The sequence below is a fragment of the Heptranchias perlo genome, chromosome 11 (genome assembly GCF_035084215.1).
Source record: "Heptranchias perlo isolate sHepPer1 chromosome 11, sHepPer1.hap1, whole genome shotgun sequence".
NCBI classification, from domain to species: domain Eukaryota; kingdom Metazoa; phylum Chordata; class Chondrichthyes; order Hexanchiformes; family Hexanchidae; genus Heptranchias; species Heptranchias perlo.
The window spans coordinates 17361028-17383841 of record NC_090335.1 but is presented as its reverse complement, the minus strand read 5'-3'; the positions used below and the strand labels follow the sequence as shown (position 1 = coordinate 17383841).

The 22814-nt window shown below is 48.5% G+C and overlaps 1 protein-coding gene across 6 annotated transcripts in view; it reads right to left on the bottom strand.

Annotated features, from left to right (window-relative positions):
* The window catches only part of shroom2a (shroom family member 2a), a 236900-nt gene that overhangs the window by 42531 nt on the left and 171555 nt on the right, over nucleotides 1-22814 (bottom strand). For 4 of the 6 annotated variants that reach the window (XM_067992636.1, XM_067992632.1, XM_067992631.1 and 1 more), the window contains exons 3-5: nucleotides 13106-13207; nucleotides 8968-9099; nucleotides 1787-4487 (exon numbers count right to left, since the gene is read on the bottom strand). In XM_067992636.1, the coding sequence (XP_067848737.1) occupies nucleotides 1787-4487; nucleotides 8968-9099; nucleotides 13106-13207 (2935 nt within the window). The remainder of the gene's footprint in view (nucleotides 1-1786; nucleotides 4488-8967; nucleotides 9100-13105; nucleotides 13208-22814) is intronic. The other 2 variants (XM_067992634.1, XM_067992633.1) reach the window with 1 other exon arrangement.

The following is a 22814-nucleotide window of genomic DNA, read 5'->3' as shown; positions in this document are numbered from 1 at the left end:
TACACAGAAACCTCAAGGTGTGTAAACATGAGCCATCCAATAATGTATTCGCATTCCTTGCCCTGTAAATCTGCACTTGTGAAGAGGGTGAAACAGCTACATCCAGAAACTGGTCTCTGTGCTCTAATAATCTGGAGACAGAATTACATAGGAACACAAGGCAGCCATTCAGCCCCTCGAGCCTGTTCCACCATTTAATTAGATCATGGCTAATCTGTACCTTAACTCCATTTACCCATCTTGGTTCCATATCCCTTAATACCCTTACCTAACAAAAATCTATCAATCTGAGTTTTGACATTTTCAATTGACCCCCCAGCCCCAACAGCTTTTTGGGAGAGTTTTCCAGATTTCCACTATCCTTTGTGTGAAGAAGTGCTTCCTGACATCACCCCTGAACGGCCGAGCTCTAATTTTAAGGTTATGCCCCCTTGTTCTGGACTCCCCCCACCAGGGGAAATAGTTTCTCTCCATCTACCCTATCAAATCCTTTAATCATCTTAAACACCTCCATTAGATCACCCCTTAATCTTATATACTCAAGGGAATACAAGCCTCATCTACGCAACCTGTCCTCATAATTTAACCCTTTTAGCCCCGATATTATTCAGGTGAATTCTTACATGGGCAAAGACAATATAAATGATCCTCGCTATTATAGTCACACGTTGCCTTTGTATCCATTGCACTCAGGAAAAAAAGTACAAAAAAATGATCCTAGCAATTCAAAATCCGATTTCACAACTTGGCACGATGGGATTTGAATTCACAAACCCTGGGCTTTGTTGCTCCTTCCTGTGACTCCTGAAGATATTACAGGGGGCTTGATGCCAACAGAAGTAGGTTTGGCCGATGCCTCTGGAAGTGACGTCACCCACAGCAACGATGTGAACGCCACCAGCGAGGCCAACTTGTCTGAGAGTTTATACCTATCAGGAAAGGCTGAACAGGCTGGGGTTCTTTTCTCTAGAAAAAGTAAGACTGAGGGGTGACCTAATAGAGGTCTTAAAGATTATGAAAGGGTTTGATAGGGTAGATGTAGAGAAGATGTTTCCATTTGCAGGGGAGACCAGAACTCGAGGCCATAAATATAAGATAGTCACTAATAAATCCAATAGGGAATTCAGGAGAAACTTCTTTACCCAGAGAGTGGTTAGAATGTGGAACTCACTACCACAAGGAGTAGTTGAGGTGATTAGCATAGATGCATTTAAGGGGAAGCTAGGTAAGCAATAGAAGGAATAGAAGGAAATGCTGATAGGGTTAGATAAAGTAGGGAGGGAGGAGACTTGTGTGGAGTACAAACACCGGCATAGACCAGTTGGGCCGAATGGAGCGTTACTGTACTGTAAATTTTATTCCACCAGCGGACCGAGCAGCTGCCAGCACTGGAACCAGCCCCTCAGCCTCCCAAATGACAAAACAGACATTACCCACTTCCTACCCCATTGCTCAGTGTTGTTCGGTTGAGCCACTGGGCTGTGGGAACCTTACCCGGCCCTTAGACAGAGAGACGCAAGTTCGCAATTGGCGACTTTACGACAGCTAGGCTCAAACACGGTTACTTTCCTCACCTCGCTGCTGTAAAATTAGCCCCTCCCCCTGCATTACGGGAATCCTCAGAGCGACAGCGACATGAAAAGATTGGCCACTGCACGTGTCTGCAGAGCTTCAATCGCTCTGGGAGTTAAAAGTGCGATGCTGGACAAAGACTAAAACTATTCACTTTAAAAAAGAATTAATCAGAGTATCAATCAAGAAGCTCAGGTAAGGAGAATTGGATTACCTGGAGATAGAAGTCAGTGGAAGGCGAGGACCTGGACCTCTCATGTACATACTGGGGATTTACAGGCTCCTGGCAGCTCTGGTCAAGGATATTGTCCGCAGAATGGTACCGTCCGGAACTTCTGGCCTCCGAGAGCTTCCTCTGCTCTCTCCATGTCGCTTGGTACTCCGCAAAAGTGCCCAGTCGCTGTGGTTCTGCCTCGTGTTCGCTGGCACCTCCATCGCTGGGGTCCGGGGCGCGGGTCGGCCTGTCGGGGAGGCCGCTCGGGTGGGCCGCCATCTTTCCTTGCAGCCAACTTTCACCTGGGTCGGTGACCCCATGGGGACCAGCCGTCCCGCTCTCAAGACCCAGCGAGGAGGCCCGGGCTCTGCCTTCGGCCCCCGGATGCCGCTCCTCTGCCTCGGCCCAAGGGGTTTTCCCGTGCTGCCTCCAATGGGTCTCTCCCAAGGTGGGCCGGGGGCTGGGTTTGGGCGTTGGCCTGCTGTAGGCCGCGGCGGGGTGGCTCGTCTTGCTGCTCTCCTCGAAGAACTGCCGCCTATCGGCAAAGGAGCCCGGGGGAGCCCTCCCCGGCTGAGGGGGTCCAGCATCATCGGGCAGGCCCACCTCGTTGATCTTGTCTGGCTCGGAGTAGGATCGCAGCTTCTGCTCCGGCGTCAGCCTCTTCCGGCCGCCCACGCGGGAGAGATGGTGACCGCCGGTGGTGGTGGCCCGCGCTGGCAGCCTAGGATCGCCCGGCAACAACGACGGAGGCCCCTTAGCGGTAGCTGGAGCCAGGGCCGGCGCGGTGTAAGCTGGCGCGCAGCGGTCGGGCGGAATTACTGCAGGCCCCAGGTCTCTCCTCTTGAATGAGGTGGCCCTCAGGACTCGGGCCTGAGCCTCCTTCAAGTCGTCCTTGTAGGAAGTGGAAGAGGAGCCGTCGGAAGAGGAGGAGGAATTGGCCGTCGACTCTTCCTGGCAGCTGCCAGCGGCTTCCTCCACCTCCGCCGCGCCCATTAAGGTGGCAGCACTTTTGCTCTTCTGCAGCTGGGCCCGCTTGCTCTGGATCTCGTTGCGCAGGGCCGTGGCAAAGCGGTCGCTGCGACGCTGCTGCTTGACGAGCGGGTTGACGTCCGACGATGGCGGCCGGCAAGAGAGGTCAGCCCGGTTGGCCTGAAGGTTCCTGCTTTCCTGCGCCAGGGAGTGAAGCATCGGCGTCTTGTCGGGGCAGATGACGCCGCCCTCCGTACCCAGCCAGCAGGGCTCCCTGGGCTGGCATCGGCCTCCATCGGAGTAACCGGCCTGCTGGCCACACGGGTAGGTGCCGTGGCCCGGCCCGTAGCTTCCCCTTTGAGCTCCCTGATCGTCCTCGCTGAGCTTGGGCGCCATGTCCCCCGAGGCCCAGGTCCTCGATCTGCCACCTTCGACCCTGCAGGGCCCGCTGTTGCCGTTAAGCTCAGGGGGTGGCAGCTGGGGGGAGGGGTGGTACCTGAGGGGCCTGGGCACCGGGCCGAGAGCCGGGCCGGACGGGTAGCTCGCTCCTTTATGGCCGTCCCAGCATTCCACTTTGACCCGTGAGGGTCGCGTGGCCACGTGGCTGGGCTGCCTGGAAGTTATGCAGAAGTATCTGTTCGGCCCGGTGCTGTCTGGACTCGGGGAGTTCTCCAGCCTCGGTGTAGCCCCGGGGTTGGTCTTTGTCGGCCTGGCTTGGGTCTGATCGCGACGCTGAGAGCTCTCAGCCGGCCGCTCCTGGGGGCCCTGGTAAATTGTCGAGCTTGGCGCTTTGAAGGCCAGGCCGCCCTGGTCACCGTGGTAGAAAGTGCTTTCGTCGCTGTACTGGCGCTGGTGGCAGGAGGAGCAGGAGGGCTGGACGAAGCGGACGTCCGTGCTGGACAGGGAGTACTGGAGCTTGCTGGCGTTAGGCTGCTTGCTGTTGTCCAACAAGGCTGGGGGGGAGGCATCGTTCGCATACGGTGAGCTGGGCTGGCTTGTCCGCCCACTCGCGCACACGAGCCGCTGCTCGCCGCGCTCAGTCGCCTCCGAGGCCCAGTCTCCTCGGAGCTGGGGTTTATTCAAGGCTGGGTGGCGAGGGGTCCCGCTCCCGTCTGCCAGAGCGCAGGCGTGCGCCTTCTCGTGGACCTTGGTGGCGGCGAAGCTGTCGCTGCGGACGGGAGGGGGCGGGGGAGGGGAGGCCCTCCTGGGGACGCGGCTGTCGGCAACAATCCTCTTCTCCGGAACGTGCCACACTGGCCCAAAACTTGCTCTACCGGAGCTGTAGTGCCTGGAGCCAGGCTGGTCATCTGGCCGTGGGCTGGCTCCCTCTTCGTTGGCAGTGGCGGGGGCCAAGTGTCCCTGTTTCTCCTCTAGGCCGCCCGGGTCGGGCGCACTCTGACCGTGCCGGCTGTTCCCAGGCCTTCCGGCCTCCCAGTGGGCCATCCTGTTCAGCATGTTCTCGGTGGAGGACGAATTGTCACTCTTGGAGGATGACAGGGTATAGTCCGGCGTGCTGGAGCTCGTGGAAAAGGAGCTGTAGGCAGAATCCCGCTTGTTGTGGTGGGCGATGTGGTCCATGCTGTTGCTGGACTTGGCGGGGGACAGCCTGCCGTGCTGGTAGATGGGCGGGGGTTGGTCGAGGCTGTCCATGCTTCCCAGAGAGCTGAACTGGTCGGAAATGCGATGCAGGTTGGTCTGGTCCCATGTGTTTGAGAGGTCATTCGATGAGGACCTAGAGGAGAAAGCAAAATGGAAGATTGGGATTAAGGCACGGCTATACTCACATCAGATATCGAATCATTATAGAATCTTACAGCACAGGAGGCCATTCAGCCCATCGTGTCTGTGCCGGCTCTTTGAAAGTGCTATCCAATCAGCCCCACTCCCCTGCTCTTTCCCCATAGACCTTCAAATTTTTCTTTTTCAAGTATTTATCCAATTCCCTTTTGAAAGTTACTATTGAATCTGCTTCCACCACCCTTTCAGACAGTGCATTCCAGATCACAACAACTTGCTGCATAAAAAAAATTCTCCTTATCTCCCCTCTGGTTCTTTTGCCAATTATCTTAACTCTGTGTCCTCTGGCACGACCCTCCTGCCAGTTTTTCCTTATTTACTCTATCAAAACCCATCATAAATCTCTCCTTAATCTTCTCTGCTCTAAGGAGAACAATCCCAGCATCTCCAGTCTGTCTGCATAACTGAAGTCCCTCATCCCTGGGATTGTTTTGGTAAATATGGTCTACTGACTGCATTCTGAAAGTTTTGGGCGGTCAATAAAAAAGAAATAATTTCCTGAGACAGCCAATCTCAGGCAAGGCACCAATTGGAGACCCACAATTGGCTAGTGAGGGACGGCGGAGAAAAAAATTAATCAACCAGGATCACCATCTCCAGCCTATGCACGGCTATTGGGTGGACAGGAGAGCCCCGGCCCAATTGATCGAATAGCCCGTCCGCCTTAACAATCGCTGTTGATGCTTGCACGTGAAGAATAGCCGCTTGGGTGAAGTTAGGGTTGCCAACCCTCCAGGGTTGTCCTGGAGTCTCCAGGAATTGAAGATTAATCTCCTGGACACTGCCACAAGCAAACCGGGAGAAAAATCATTTAAAAAAAGGGTGCAATTCTTTCATTTTTGTTTTTGAACATTCTCGTTTATTAGTTATAATAATATTGGAGATGGGGCAAGAAAGACCGTTTGGCCGGGGGAAGGGGCATCGCGGGGAGTTTGGTGGCGGGAGGTCATATGATGGAACCTCCACGACTACTTCCAACCAGAGTTGGCAACCCGAGGTGAAGTACGAGACGGAGGGTGACAGTCAGGCACCTATAGCCCAGAATGATTCACCGCCTTCAGAAGATGTGCAAAAACACTAGCACTAGTCACTCAATGAGTAAAGTATCACTGACAGTAAGTGAATGAATCCCCACTAAAGATTTCTAACAACTATCTCATCATTCCCTGTAATTTCTTCCTCTAATCACTCTGATCTTCTTAACTTAATTTCAAAAATTAGAAAACTTTTGTACTGAATAACAGGAGTTGTAACAACTCCTGTACTCCAAGGAAAGTCTTACCTTATTTCCTGTTTAAAGAAGAACAAACAAGCTGAAAGATTTTGGATTTTTCAGTATGGGCTTCTAATACCAGCTTTGAAGGAAAACTAAAAGAATGGACTAGGAACCCAAGATTTGTTAAACTTGATTAAAACCAGAAGGCATGCTGGGAAACTTGACCGAGTTTGAACGGTATCATGGGTATTATTATTGCTTCAGTCTGTTGGTGAGAGAACTTACCGCTGTTGCAAGACTTGCTGTACTGTCGGGGAGATAAAACCAAGGTTAGAGATGAGACAGCTGTCTGGATGGACCTTGGGAAACTGTCATACACATCAGCAAGCTGTTTTGCAGCAGCAAGATATAAAAATAGCCATTTTGCAGTGATTTCCAGGAGACAGAACTTAAACAGTTCAAAGAAGATGTCAATGAAGAATTAAGCCCCCCGAAGCAGAAGAATCGATCTTTCCAAGTTTCAAGTTGTACACCCGGGTAAGGTTGTAAGCATCTTTATCTGGAAAACTGTGGTGTCTTAATGTCAATAAAACCAATTATTTGGAAAAGCTTGTCAGCCTCGTGTGATTCTTACCTCTCATACCCAAAAGAGTAAAGAGAGAGTTAAAAACCCTACAAAGCAAAGCAAAACAAAGAACCTCGCACTGTATCACGGGAAGGCAATAATGCAATCAGTACTAGTTTCTACCAGTCAGGCATCAGAGGTTAAGCCAATCAAAAAAATCTAGAAGCTAAGACAGTGAGAGTCTCACTAAGGACTAAGCTGAAGAAAGCAGAAGAGGTCTATTCAGTCAGAGCTGGCTGGGATCTGGATAAAATTGAAGTCAATGGGAATCAGGGGGAAAACTCTCCAGTGGCTGGAGTCATACCTAGCACAAAGGAAGATGGTAGTGGTTGTTGGAGGCCAATCATCTCAGCCCCAGGGCATTGCTGCAGGAGTTCCTCAGGGCAGTGTCCTCGGCCCAACCATCTTCAGCTGCTTCATCAATGACCTTCCCTCCATCATAAGGTCAGAAATGGGGATGTTCGCTGATGATTGCACAGTGTTCATTCCATTCGCAAACCCTCAAATAATGAAGCAGTCCGAGCCCGCATGCAGCAAGACCTGGACAACATCCAGGCTTGGGCTCATAAGTGGCAAGTAACATTCGTGCCAGACAAGTGCCAGGCAATGACCATCTACAAAAAGAGAGTCTAACCACCTCCCCTTGACATTCAACGGCATTACCATCGCCAAATCCCCCACCATCAACATCCTGGGGGTCACCATTGACCAGAAACTTAACTGGACCAGCCATACAAATACTGTGGCTACAAGAGCAGGTCAGAGGTTGGGTATTCTGCTGCGAGTGACTCACCTCCTGACTCCCCAAAGCCTTTCCACCATCTACAAGGCACAAGTCAGGAGTGTGATGGAATACTCTCCACTTGCCTGGATGAGTGCAGCTCCAACAATACTCAAGAAGCTCGACACCATCCAGGACAAAGCAGCTCGCTTGATTGGCACCCCATCCACCACCCTAAACATTCACTCCCTTCACCACTAGCGCACTGTGGCTGCAGTGTGTACCATCCACAGGATGCACTGCAGCAACTCGCCAAGGCTTCTTCGACAGCACCTCCCAAACCCGCGACCTCTACCAACTAGAAGGACAAGAGCAGCAGGCACATGGGAACAACACCACCTGCACGTTCCCCTCCAAGTCACACGCCATCCCGACTTGGAAATATATCGCCATTCCTTCATCGTCGCTGGGTCAAAATCCTGGAACTCCCTTCCTAACAGCACTGTGGGAGAACCTTCACCAGACGGACTGCAGTGGTTCAAGAAGGCGGCTCACCACCACCTTCTCAAGGGCAATTAGGGATGGGCAATAAATGCTGGCCTTGCCAGCGACGCCCACATCCAATGAACGAAAGAAGAAAGGATCAGGATAGCAAATCATGGAATTTACACTAGGAAAACACAGCTTAGTACTATACCACAATTGCAATCATCTTCATTACTGAATAAAAATACATAATGTGGAATGGAGCGAATCTTTGAGCATGTTATCAATTGTTCAGGATGATTTGATAGAGGTGTTTAAAATTATGAAGGGATAGGACACAACGGATAGAAACATTCGGCTACTGGAATATGGATAAAAGATTAAATGTAACAGATTTAGCACAGAGAGCAGGAGAAAATGCTTTACACAAAGTTATGAGGCTGTGGAATGCGCGACTAGATTTAATAATTGAAGCAGTGACCATATTAACATTGAAGAATCAGTTAGATAGGTGGTTGAAGGTAAAGGGGATAAAGGGATACGGGAACAGGGCGGGCACATGGGATTAGGATACGGCTCGTGTTGAGAAGAAACACCAACATGGACTGGTGGGGCCGAATGGCCTATTTCTGTGTTGTAGTTTCTAAGTGATTCTCAGGAGTTGGGATGAATTGTATTTCATTTGATGCTCTTTGCACTCATTATTCTACTATGAAACTATGAAACGTCATGGATGCGATTTTCAGGGACCATAAATGTTTGGTACAGACAGGTGGACATCACACCGGCCGGAGGATACGACCAGAGGCAAATGGGCAAACAGTGACGTGGCTGAGGTCATGCTTCCCGTTCCTCCCTTGTCCCCCTCTCCCCAAGCCCCCCCCCCCCCCCCCCCCACCTCCACCATAAGAGGTAGGTACCCTGTAACATATATCAGTATCAATGTGGTCTCCTGGACTAGCTTCAATCACCTAAAAGGGTCGGAGAGGAATTCCAGGAGGCAGGGCAGCTGAAGACCACACCAATGAAGGCCGAGTGAAGGGAGGTGGAGATGCGAGATTCGGAAGAATGTTGGACATCAGGCTGGCGGAGGATGGAAAGGTAGGGACAGGCAAGGCCACGGAAGGGTTTACGGAGAAGGATTTTGAACTCAATGGGGGTAATGTTCACTTTGGGCGACAGTGATATCGGATCAGCCGCCCGTTCCACTCCTCTCCCATTTTCATTTCCGTTGATCCTCTGCACCACTTCAACAAGAACAAAACTCGTCCCAAAGATCAAAGGGCAAAGTTTACCGCACGAGATTAAGTGTGAGGTTTGCAGGCCCGAAAGCAAAAAGAAAACATGGCGGGGGGTGCGGCACTTACGTCGCGTGGTACCTCGAGTGCCACGATGAACACACACCACCGGACGATAGCTGCATCATGGCGGCTTCCGACTGGCTGTCTATGAACTTCGTTGAATGCCACGAGTGAGGCCTACTTACTGGCTCATTCCGCCTGAAAGAGAGAGAGATAGAGAAGGAAAATTATCAGTGAGACAGATAGTGAATTAAACCGGGGTCTGTTTGGTCTTTTTTTAAAAATCTCTTGCTAAACGTGAACTCGGTGTTTCAATCTGTTAAATACAAAAGCTGACCCACTGACCATGAACATACAGCAACCCGCAATTTAAAAAATCAGGGTGAGCAGTCGTCTGCTTTGCTGGGCAGACTCGTGCTGATCAAACAGGCCGCTCCCAAACCAAAACCTTCAGGGAGGACAGCAGAGAGCACTCGTTTCGAGGCTCTGGGAATCATTTTATTTTCAAATCGGAGTGGTACGCAGTGCATTTTAAAAATGCCATCAGCGCAGTGCTTTCATTCAGAACGCTAGTTCTGTTACAAAACTCTTCAAAGCGTTCAACAACAGACAGAACTAAAACTCACGTTATGTTCCGTATCATGCAAGCGAGGCCTACTCGATTTGACAGATCAGTAAATCCTGCAGTAAAAACATTTGGTGTTGCTTTAAAAAAAATGCAGTGTAAGTGCCTATAATTCACATTAGCTTCAGATATCAATTTTCGCCTGACGTTTTTAAAACCAGTAAGGAACAGTTATTGATAATAGGCCACGGGACTGACCACCTTGAGAGGCCTAAACTCACTGGGTGTTTTTGATCTGGGGAAGAGTAATGAACAGCAGGTGCACTTCACTCGCTACAAATGATGGTTCTCAAAAGGCAACTGAAAAAGGGACAAAATGGTTGAAAAAGGCAGTTTCCTAGAAGTAAAGGGAATTAGGGGTTACGGGGAGCGGGCAGGAAATTGGACATGAATTTAGATTTGAGGTTAGGATCAGATCAGCCATGATCTTATTGAATTGCGGAGCAGGCTCGAGGGGCTGATTGGCCTACTCCTGCTCCTATTTCTTATGTTCTTATGGTTTAGGCTACACAGAAAGCAGCCAAATATTCCAAGCCTCCAGAGGTCTGAGAGTTAATTCCTATTTCCTCTCAGATTGGCCCTTTCATTTGCTGACTCTTGTTGTCAAATGCTTTCAGACAGGTTACTAGCTCAACGAAGGGGTTTATATTCGAGTGAAATTTCAGACTCTCTAATATTTTTCTTTCGATTGCCACGGCTATGGAATTACACGCTAACTCTCTTAACACCTGCACTTAAAAGCCCTCGTAACGTGTCGGGAGAATTTAATTTCAACGCCGACTGCAATGTTCAACAAGCAGGGTTTGACATGAGTCAGTAAAAGGTGGGGAGGGAGGAGTCGGACCATCCTACAGCCTCTTTGATCCGAACCAGCAAATGAGTGCCCATGTGTGCCCGAGTCCAGGTGAATGGGCACAAAAACCTGCTGAAAGTTGAAGGGAGGTAATGTTTCTAAAAACCATGGGGCTCCATTCATGGATGTGTGCATTCGAAGTGTGGTTTGACCACTGGAGACCTTTACCAGAGCCTGGTCATATCACAGACACCTGGCCTCAGTGAGAACCTACAATCCCTTCCTGGAAAACACCTGTGCCACACAATAGCACTAAGTGTATCTACAACAAGTTTTTGGATGGTTCATCTTATTCTATATAGCAACACAGGAACAGGAGTAGGCCATTCAGCCCATCAAACCAGTTTCTCCATTTAATTAGATCATGGCTGATCTGTATCTTAAATCTATTTACCCGTCTTGGTTCCATATCCCTTAATACACTTGCCTAACCAAAATCTATCAATCTGAGTTTTGAAAGTTTCAATTGACCTCGCCAACAGCTTTTGGGGAGAGAGTTCCAGATTTCCATTATCCTTAGGGATGATGTCAAGAAGCATTTCTTCACGCTAACGGCCTAGCTCTAATTTAAAGGTTATGCCCCCTTGTTCTGGACTCCCCCCACCAGAGGAAATAGTTTCTCTCTATCTACCCCATCAAATCCTTTAATTATCTTAAACACCTCAATTAGATCACCCCTTAATCTTCCACACTCCAAGGGAATACAAGCCTCACCTATGCAACCCGTCCTCATAATTTAACCCTTTTAGCCCTGGTATCGTTCTCGTACTCCCGCAATTGGTCACAGCGAGCTGGTGCACACGGCTTAATAAAAATAGGGGCATTAATAGCAAAGTATGATGGGAAAAGTATGACAGGGAAACTGTAACAGGAAGTGTGTGCTACGTGGAAGACTTTTAGTGTATTACTAGTAAACCACCTGTGGCGCTGCTCGTTGTACTTGAATAGTGGAGTCTGTGGGAAGGCCAGGGTTCCAGATAAAAATGAAAGGGGGAAAAGTTAAGGGACACAATGTAGATATAGGACATTAAAAACCAGACACAGAAAGTTCAATAGATGGCTTTGTATGATGAGAACCTTCAGGGGTTTCAAAGGGAGACTCTTCAACAGGGTGGGAAAGACTGAGGGGCGTCAGTGCTAAAACCCAAGGTGCTGGGAGACGGGCACAGGAGTGGCACCTGCTGGATGGAGGCCCGAATCGTGGCAGCCCGTTATGGACGGAGGTGAATGGGGAATTCCCATTATAAAGGTGGACCTGAAATGTTGGCAGAAAAACTCGGCTCAAAAATCATGACGACAGGAAGTATTTTTTTTTGAGACAGGAAGTGCGTGGAAAAGGGCAACTTTCATGCTTCCAATGACTGAGAATTCTGGCAGACAGATCAAAGAGCCACCAAGGACCAGTACCTTAGGGGATTTTCACTGCATTTTAAGGTAGCTGACGACATATGCATAAATGAATAACTCTCTTGCTCTGGCAGCAGCGAAGGCCCCATTTTGTGAGTCTTATGAGCTGCTGCTCGATTTACCAACTCTGTTCCCGCTTGGAGCCTGATGGACCATGGTGCTGGGTAGAATTTTAAATGGGGGCGTGCGCCCCCGGAGAGGAGTATCACCCCACTCCCCGAAACCAGTGCTGCAATGTAAAAGACACTGAGATTTGAGGGTAGAATTTCCAAAGTTTGCTCATTAATGCTTACCCTGCTTGGATCACATTCCTATGTGTGCTATTCTTACACAGGGTTTAACTCACTTTAATATACACAAGTTAGTCCCTGCGTCCAATGGGTATGGTAGCCTCGTACCTATAGTACTGGGCGAGCAACCCAGAGGTCGTGAGTTCAAATCCCACCACGGCAAGTCGAGAAATTGAATTAATTAACATGTTAAGTGTAACATGCTTGGGAGGAAAAAGATGACTTTGGACCTATGGTTCACAAAGCTCTCCACCACTGGGGTTTCCGTTCACCTCATATCTGGGTCTGTTGTAGTCTAATTGATAGAGGTTGATTGCAATGATTAGTCAACAACTCCATTGTATCATGCAACTACCAAGATGGTAGAAGGTGAAATAGATGGATCTTGGTCTTTTGATCATCCAGCAATTCCTTTGTTCATATTCCAAGCTGGCAACAGATACAATAACCGCAAAAGCTTCCCGGATTGTCATTAAAAAGCCAACTCATATCCTTCGGAGAAGGGAAATCTGCCACACCCTACCCGGTCTGGCCTATCTGGTTGACTCTTAATGGATCAGGGCAACTAGGGATGGGCAATAAATGCCGGCCTTGCCAGTGTCGCCCCACATACTGAGAACAAATATTTTTTTGAAAAGCCCACACAGGAATGTAATCTGAGCACCTGTACGATGATCGGAAGTTCTACCCTTTACTGACAAACCCACGTTGCCTTTTATTTCCCCTTAATGGGCCATTCACAGGCATGTTGTGCTCGGAATTCCGCATGTAACCTAGGCTGCTTCAAGCTAGTAAAGTTAGAACTAAAACTAAACTGTATCCTTGCATCAGAGGACAGTCACGACCACGTACACTACACACACTCACATTATAACAGTACAGATGCCAACATAGATTTTTAAGTAAAAAAGGGAGGAGTAATGTTGAGATAGTCAAAGACTGGGGTTCCAGATTGATCAGATGGTTGGTGAGGAGGGGAGGTAGTGATCGTGCGAGGGGAGGAGGGGTAACGGGTAGGCGTGCTGTTACCTCATGGAATTTCTCAAGATCTTCGTCAGAAAGCTCCTCGCCACATCAGCCTCAGTCTCAGAAGGAATTTTCTGCGCTACAATATCCACCATTTTGCCCTTCCTGAGTAAGCCAAACAACGAGAGGAAGAAATTCAGCCGAGAAGAAGTGAAGAGAGACAGGAGGCGTCGGAAAGTACACGCAGCCCCAGGTTAAAGACTGGGCCGTAAAGCTGCTGTTCAATGAAAGGCAATCAGTTCCAGGTCAGACTTGATCTTACTACTGTTCTGAATGCTGACTGGCAAGGAAATCCTTCCAGCCAACACCACCATACATTCTAGGCATGCATTATGCACTCCTTATACTGAGCTAAAGGGTACATCTCTCACTGGCAGATATATCATCTCACTGCTATAGCTATAATGACGCATGTACTTGGGCCCCATTTTCCAACATTCAATTTTTCCGGCAGTTTCCAGAGGCAGGGCGTTTTGCCGAGTTATTGCCCGATCATCCTCGAACGTTGTCTGCCGATCGCGTCACGCTTCCATCCACCAAAGTTCTCCCTTTTTTCTATCCCGACACATTTTAGACTGAGGCGGCCCAAGAGTGTTGAGGGAAAAGACACTGAAAGGAAGTAACACCAATCAATTCTAACTCATCGACCCCACAAAGAAAACAAAATGGCAGACAGATTCCACCCTCCTGGGCACCTCCCACAACATCCGTGAAAGGTCATCTGAATTTTTTTTTTGCGGAGGTTTTTTTTACCTTTTCTGGGGAGCACACACCCTCATTGCACCTCCAGGCTGCACCACTGCCTGTGCCCATTGAAGATGGGTAGGCACCTGGTGTCAGAGTGGCCTCTGGAGATTTTGCCATCAGATATCCCCTCGCTTTTGCAGGAGGGCACCTGGCCTTGGCTCAGCACCATCCGACAATAGCACAGCAGAGATAAGAAACTCAGTGGGCTGAGGACCGAAGCACGTCAACAACAACTTGCATTTACATAGCACGTTTAATGTAGAAAACGTCCCGAGGAGATTCACAGAGACGTAATCAAACAAACAAATGGACACCGACTCAAGGAAGGAGATATTAGGAGGAGTGAGCAAAAGCTTGGTCAAAGAGGTGGGTTTTAAGGAGGGTCTTAAAGGAAGGGAGGGAGGGAGGGAGGTGCAGAGGCGGAGAGATGGAGAGGTTTATGGAGGGAATTCCAGAGCGTGGGGCCTAGGTGGCTGAAGGTACGGCCTTTACAGTAAAAACTTTTGCATGCACTAGAATGTACTACAATCCAGCATTTGGCTAACCCTAGCGCACAGGCCTATATATACTTCAGAAGTATTGTGACTAGTGAACTGATAGGATGGTCCCTCTACTTTCAAGTATATCACTGCGGACCAACAGTGGCTTCAGTGATTTAGTCTTTTGTTTTTGAGAAAAAACTGTCCATCTTTTATTCCTGTGCTTTGTGTAATGTTTACTAGAGTCATTTATTTCAGATGGCAAGAGCAGATAAAATGGATACAAGTTTTATAATGAGAAATGGGGACCAAAGTAAAACTCAAATCGCCAGAACTTTCAACTTCGTTGTGTGGGTAGAACGCGCGGGAGCAGATCGGGCGCACTTTATAAACACCTCACCTGATTTTCCTTTCCATTGAAGTTGAAAGTTACGCCTAACAAAATGGATTCTGGCTTCACTGATAAAATGAAGGAACATAAGAAATAGGAGCAGCAGTAGTCCATACAGACCCTCGAGCCTGCTCCGCCATTCAATCAAATCAGGACTGATCTTTGACCTTAACTCCACTTTCCTACCTGATCCCCATATCCCTTGATTCCCCAAGACACCAAAAATCTATCCATCTCAGCCTTGAATATACTCAATGATTCAGCATCCACAGCCCTCTGGGGTAGAGAATTCCAAATATTCACAACCCTCTCAGTGAAGAAATTCCTCCTCATCTCAGTCATAAATGGCCGACCCCTTATCCTGCGACTATGCCCTCTCGTTTAGATTCTCCAGCCAGGGGAAACAACCTCTCAGCATCTACCCTGTCAAGCCCCCCTCAGAATCTTATATGTTTCAATGAGATCACCTCTCATTCTTCTAATTCCAGACAGTATAGGCCCATTCTACTCAATCTCTCCTCATAGGACAACTCCCACTTCCCAGGAATCTAGTGAACCTTCGTTGCACCACCTCTAAGGCAAGTATATCCTTCCTTAGATAAGGAGACCAAAACTGTATGCAGTACTGCAGGTGAGGTCTCACCAAAGCCATGTACAATTGTAGTAAGACTTCCTTATTCTTATACTCCAGCCCCCTTGTAATAAAGGCCAACATGCCATTTGCTTTCCTAATTGCTTGCTGTACCTGCATGCTAATTTTTGTGTTTCTTGTACGAGGACACCCAAATCTCTCTGAACACCAACATTTAATAGTTTCTCACCATTTAAAAAATATTCTGTTTTTCTATTTTTCCTACCAAAGTGAATAACCTCACATTTCACCACATTATACTCCATCTGCCACCTTCTTGCCCACTCACTTAACCTGTCTGTATCCCTTTGCAGACTCTGTGTCCTCCTCACAGCTTACTTTCCCACCGAGCTTTGTATCGTCAGCAAACTTGGATGCATTACACTCGGTCCCTTCATCTAAGTCATTAATATAGATTGTAAGCAGCCGAGGCCCAAGCACTGATCCTTACAGTACCCCAGGAGGTTCCACTCAAATGAGCTTAGATTTGCCAGAACTGTACAACATTTATCCTGATTTAGTTTCTTATCATTTCTTTGGTCACACGCCTTGCGAGGACAGTACTGCAAAGCTGGGGGGTGGGTGGGGGGGGGTGCGGGGGAGGAGGCAGAAGCAACAACTGCCCAATACCTCAGACAGCGTGCTGCAGTCCTTTTAGTGCTGAATAATATCGGCACACAACAGCATAACTCCAGCCTCTCCTCATCTTGGCATCATGCCTGTCCTCGGCCCTACTCTTCCTTGCAGTTTGCAGTCGAACATGCCTTGTTCTAAATCCTGCTTCCTGCTATGTCCCAGATGCAGTATGGGTCTATCCTGACCCCGCTCTGTTCTGCTCCGCCCATGTTCTGTCCTCCCTTCACCCACCCCCTCAAAGTGCCTTCCCTGAAACCCAAACAGCCCAACCCGTTTAAAACTATCTCGGGTATTTGTTCACAGGCAAATCATTTGACAGGCTCGATTTGGTTATCAAAATAATCTCAGAAATAGCTGCAAACAGTCTTGAGCTACTTGGTTTCAAATAAAGCGATTTGTGGGTGGGGGCGGGGGGAAGGTATCACCAAAGATAGATGAACAGAACGAGGAGGGAAAAGAGCAAGGAAATGTACAGAACCGGAAAAGACCATACGCTGATAGGGTTAGATGAAGTAGAGAGGGAGGAGGCTTGTGTGGAACATAAAAAGCCAGCATAGACCAGTTGGGCCAAATGGTCCGTTTCTGTGCTGTAAAATTCTATGTAAATGCCCAACTGTAGAGTTGAATGCATAATTGATTTTTTCACCAAACCCACCCATGTCCCACTCCCTCTTAAAATTAGTCATGTTATGTCTTGACCACCTGCCTGGCAGAACCAACTCTTGCCTGGGCCGCCACTGGGACTTTTTCCAAATCAACCTTGAAGCCCAGATTCCAGACCACACCGTCAGTCATATCCCTGGCCTGGGGCTGTGATGGGCCAATCGTCAGGCTACAGATGCTCCTGGAGACGCTGCCGCCCTCAGTGCACAGTAGCTACGGAGAGGCACTTTGTAAAACCCTCAGCGTTGAAAAGGGGCTGAATGGGAGTAACGTACTGACAATGTGCCCCTTGAAACTGAACCTGAGAACACAAGAACAGGAGTAGGCCATTCTGTCCCTCAAGCCCGCTGCCTCATTCAATTCGATCATGGCTGATCTGTACCTCTACTCCGTCTACCTGCCTTTGCTCCATATCCCTTGATACCCTTACCCAACAAAAATCTATCAATCTCAGTCTTGAAAGCTCCACTTGTCCCAGCAGCCACAGCCTTTTGGGGGAAGAGAACTCCAGAGAAAGTTCTAGCAGCATGATCTAATGGCAATATGGAAGAATCTTTCAAGTTGTGCCAGTCTCCTGGGCACGATTTCTGGTTAATCTATGGACATGCAGTCATCTCAAATTCCTCCAGTTTTAGAAATTGGTTTAGACCTCGTGGTCTTGTGTAGGTTGAAGTCCTCCTGTCTTTGAGGGACAGTAAAATACCTGAAGTAGGAAACGGTTCTCTCCTGTTCAGACTGAACTCTTTCCACCAACCTGGATACTGACCGTGTGTCTATCCTAGCTCAATGTCAGCCTTCGTTCAGCTTCTTCCCTCTGAATCAGAAGGTTGTGGGTTCAAGCCCCCACTCCAGAGACTTAAGCACATTATCCACGCTGACACCTCAGTGCAGTACTGAGGGAGTGCTGCACTGTCTGAGGTGCCGTCTTTTGGATGAGACTTTAAACCGAAGCCCCATCTGCCCTCTCAGATGGGTGTAAAAGATCAAATGGAACTATTCTCCCAGTGTCCTGGCCAATATTTATCCCTCAGTCAACACCATCAAAAACAGATTAACTCTGTGGGACCTTGCTGTGTACAAATTTGCCTGCAAAACAACAGTGACTACACTTCAAACGGAATTCTTCGGCTGTGGAGCAATTTGGCACCTCCCAAGGACGTGAAGGCACAAAATAAAGGCAAGTTCTTTCTATCTCGGCCATGACGACAGGTCCCATAGGGGTCGAATCTGATCACTCTATGGAAACCCAGGGACACGCTTATGGAATGGAATGAAGGGGAAAAACCTTTTATAATAGTCTAAATATAACATTTGAGATGTAATGATGACTCAATATAGAACCTCAGTAAGACCACAGTTGGAGCAGTGTGTGTAATTTTGGGCTCCGCACCATAGGAAGGATGTTGAGGCAATAGAGAGGGTGCAGTGCAGATTCTCTGGGATGCTGCCTGGTAGGAGGAAATACAAATACGAAAAAAGACCTGGAATATTGGGGCTCTTTTCATTACAACAGAGGAGATTACGGGGTAATTTATAGATATGTTTAAAATTATAAAGGGATGGGTCAGAATGGATCGAAACAGACCGTTTCTAGCGTTTAGGGGTCTAGAACGGTGGGACATAGATACTAACAATAAATGTAAGAGGTTTAGGTCAAGAAAGTAGGAGAAACCTCTTTACACAGAGGGCGGAGAGGCTGTGGAATGCTCTACCAGAGTTAGTGATTGAAGCAGACACTTTGGGCAATTCTTTGCATTGATTGCCTTTGCATCTTTGGAGCTTTGGTCTTATAATGGACCCTATGGCACTTGATTACCATTTCCTCCCCTTCCTGCTATGCTCTCCACAGGGGAGGGCTGGTTCCCAATCCCTGTAGGCGGATCAGCGTGTTCCAAAGTAGGCCGTGGACTAAGGCCCTGCCAGGAACAAGACCATGGCTATGACTGATTCCAAGTCACAGGTGACTTTGTTCACCGAGTTGATTGGTGATGCAATCTGCTGCACAATTCTTTGGCATATCATTTCGGGAGCAATGCCCGATTTGAAGCCGGTTTCTTGAACCCTCTTCTCCAGGTAGAATCTGAGGATGTCTTAGAGGGTGAGAGCCTCTTTGAAAATGGTGTGAATGGGAAAGATGCCTATGAGACTGGGGATGGTAATACAATGACAGTCCCCTGTAAAGAGACTTTCTTGGGTTATGGCTTGGGCGACCTCTTGACGTTCCTCATTTTTATCCCAGCATTTAGTGATGAGATGTCTGACAAGAGGAGCAAATAAATCTCTTGAACAAGTGCAATGAACTAGAATTATAGAATCTTACAGCACAGGAGGAGGCCATTTGGCCCATTGTGCCTGTACCAGCTCCAATTAGTCCCACACCCATGCTCTTTCCCCATAGCCCTGCTTTTCAAGTACTCAGCCCTTTTGAAAGTTACTATTAAATCTGCTTCCACTGCCCTTTCAGGAGTGCATTCCAGATCAGAACAACTCGCTACGTAAAACAATTCTCATCTCCCCTCTGGTTCTTTTGCCAATTTCCTCCCCCTCCTGCATCCTCTGGTTATCGACCCTCCTGCCAGTGGATTCTCCCTATCTACTCTCTCAAAAAAAAACTCCTGAATTAGTGCAATGGCCCAGGTCTTGGGTGTTGATATGATGTCGGATTAGGAGACCACGGCAGTGTTGCCTGTCTGTAACATCACAAGGACATGTGTGCTCAGCATGTATTTTTCCTAGGATTTATCACGTGAGGTTACACTCCTATTGTATGTGAAGGCTGTTCATCATCACATATCTCTTCACTCTTCCCCTGGAGAACAGTATGAAGTAGTGGAACAGTGTGAAGTAGTTGCAGGCTGATTAACTATCTGACAGGCCATGACGTGAACGCTCCTTCCATGGCCATAACCAACTTTATACCAGCTGATAGGATGGTTAGTCCTTTATGGTGGGAGGGTTTTATGGGCACGCACAACCCATATGATGAGGGGGGGGGTCTACCCACACCCACTGGACACGTGTATCCCGCTAGATGTCAGCCTAGAATTCAGAGCCGGAGCTCCGGTCTCCCCTTGCTGGGACTGTCTGGAGTGGGGTTTGAACCCTGCACCTTCTGGCTCAGAGGTGGGAATGTTACCAGTGAGCCAAACCCGTGAAGGCTACTGAATGAAGAAGAATATGACACGAGACAGGTGTTCGTGGCTGTCACATGCTGTGTGAAGGAGGTGGGAGGCAGCGGATTCTTCAACAATTCCTCACACAAAACGGTTCCAAGACAGCATCGGGCGCTTCTGCGTAGCTGGAGAGTAGGTGGGGGGTGGAGAGGGGAGAATCAAAGGGGCTCTAACAGGAGCACTCTCATGTTAACATGACATGCTGGTTTGAGAAACGTGCTGGCTAAAGGCTGGCAGGCAACAAAGTGATAAGTGATCAGACCGTCTGTCTTTAGTGATGTTGGTTGAGAGATAAATATTGGTCAGGACACCGGGGAGAACTCCCCTGCTCTTCTTCGAATAGTGCCATGGGATCTTTTACGTCCACCTGAGGGGGCAGGCGGGACCTCGGTTTAATGACTCATCTGAAGGTCAGCACCTACCACAGTGCAGCACTCCCTCAGTACTGCACTGGGAGTGTCAGCCTGGATTTTATGCTCAAGTCTCTGGAGTGGGAGTTGAGCCTACGACCTTCTGACTCAGAGGTGAGTGTGCTGCCCACTGGGCTATGGCTACTCAAAGTCCAGAATGAACTCAAAACATAATGCCTATTGCACAGGGCTGCTTTCACGGCAGGTTAAATGTTTATTGCAGGAATTATAAAGGCGGTTTATAAAGCTCCTTCGACTCCCGAGTGTTACTGAAGCGATAATAGGTTTCCTGGGGTGCTCTACCCAGTGCAAAACGCCATTTGGCCATATGGCGGCAATTAAGCAATAAAATGACCAGCGGGACATCAAAGCTTTTAAAGCAGCTGGATTAATAACGCAGGGCACAAGGGAGAGTTAATTCAAAGCTGCTGCCGGCTGGTAAATGCCGCAAACAGCTCGCTGTATGTGTCGATGGCACTCTGCCGTTCAATCTCTCTGCACGGCGATCCAGGTAAGGAAATGTAGTGATTGTCCCTCAGAGCCCCTTCAGAGTTCAGACTGCCTTTGCCCAAGGCCAGTCTTGATCTATAACGACACTGCAGTCACACGCGAGATGCATTTCTACTTAAAAATGATGCAAAACCAAACGAGAAGAGTGTTGAGTGTCCTCAGCTCGCTCTGAAAACCTCACTCTGTACTCGCCACGTTGGCTGTTGGGTTCAGTTTGCACGACAAGAAGTTCCCACACTTTTAACATTTAAAAAAAAACAAAGTGCTGTTTTCAAAAAATTAGCTTCAAGGTGGGGTGGGGGGAGGGGGTGGTGCGGGAGACAGTCAGTCACACGACATAAATGAACACGTCACCGAGGACTGCTCAGTTTACAACCTTGTCAAAATATGTGCTTGAAACACTTTGATCAGATTGTAATGGCCTTTAAAAGCTTTACAGTCCAAGATGAGCTGTTAACTTGTCTCAACGAACTGCAGAAAGTAGGCAGACTGGAAAGTGAAAGTCCACTGGGACAACTGGAGTTCAAAAAGGCAGACTGTCTGGTACAGGCAAATTTCTGCTTGGAGCTCCATCATGTTATAGGAACTTAGGAACAGGAGAAGGCCATTCAGCCCCTCGAGCCCATTCTGTCCGCCATTCAATCAGGTCACGGCTGATCTGTATCTTAACTCCAGTTACCCGCCTTGGTTCTATATCCCTTAATAGTCTTACCGAACAAACATCTATCAATCTCAGTTTTGACATTTTCAATTGACCTAGACTCAACAGCATTTTGGGGGAGAGTGTTCCAGATTTCCACTACCCTTTGTGTGAAGGAGTGCTTCCTGACATCACTCCTGAATTATCTCCCCCTTTGGTCTTCCCATATGACACGCACTGAGAAGGCAGGAAGGCAACCTGGGCTCAGATCTCTGCCAGTGTTGCCCTGAAGCCAGTCTCTGGGTGGCACGTTTGAGTGACCAACTCTACCACCATGTTGTCCACCTTGTAAAGGAACAATCAGCCTCCATACCCAAACTCAATGGAGGATAAGATCAGGAAAGAATGAAAGAAAGAACTTGCATTTATACAGTGCCTTTCACCATCTCAGGACGTCCCAAAGCGGTTTACAGCCAATGAAGTACTTTTGAAGTGTAGTCACTGGTGTAATATAGGTAGCACAGCAACCAATTTGGACACAGCAATGTGATAATCTGTTTCAGTGATGTTGGTTGAGGGATAAATATTGGTCAGGACACTAGGGTGAACTCCCCTGCTCTTCCAAATAGTGCCATGGGATCTTTTACGTCCACCTGAGAGGGCAGACGGAGCCTCGGATTAATGTCTCATCCAAAAGACGGCACCTCCAACAGTGCAACACTCGCTCAGTGGAGTGACATTGGAGTGTCAGCTTAGATTTTGTGCTCACGCCTCTGGAGTGGGATTTGAACCCACAACCTTCTGACTCAGAGATGACAGTGCTACCACTGAGTCACGGTTGACAGGACTCGGACAGTGCCTTGCGCACTGCCCTGTGGTGAGGAAACTCACGGTTCCAACACACTGGGTCATCCTGAGCTCAATCAGAATTTGTACTTTGGAGTTGAGCATTTGAATCCAGAGTGGAAGTAGCCTTCGGAGTCCAGGAGCGGACTAGCCATATAGAAAATTGGAGATTGCCGCCAAGAACGGACCCATAGCACTGTGTTGCCAGGCCCCCCGATTTTCCATGAGAATTCCAAAGAATTCCGCTTCCTTACTGGAAGCGAGTCGGGCCCTGCCCAATAACCCCCTCCTCTGACAGGGTACACCAACAAACAAGCCGGTGGGCAACCAAGGCCTAGCTTCAGGGCTCGACAAACGATGAACTTGGGTCAAAACGAAGACATGAAAGGTGCTACATAAACGCAAGTTCATTCTTTCTATGTCTCATGACAATCCTGGAGGGTTGGCGATCGAGGTTACAAGGGTGTCAGCCAACCCCCTCCCATCTTGCCCTAAACGGATATGGTGCACAAGTTAGTTCAGATAGTGAGTGTCGATCGCAGAGGGCATCACAGTCGAGCCCAATCCCGCCTATAACTCATGCTCA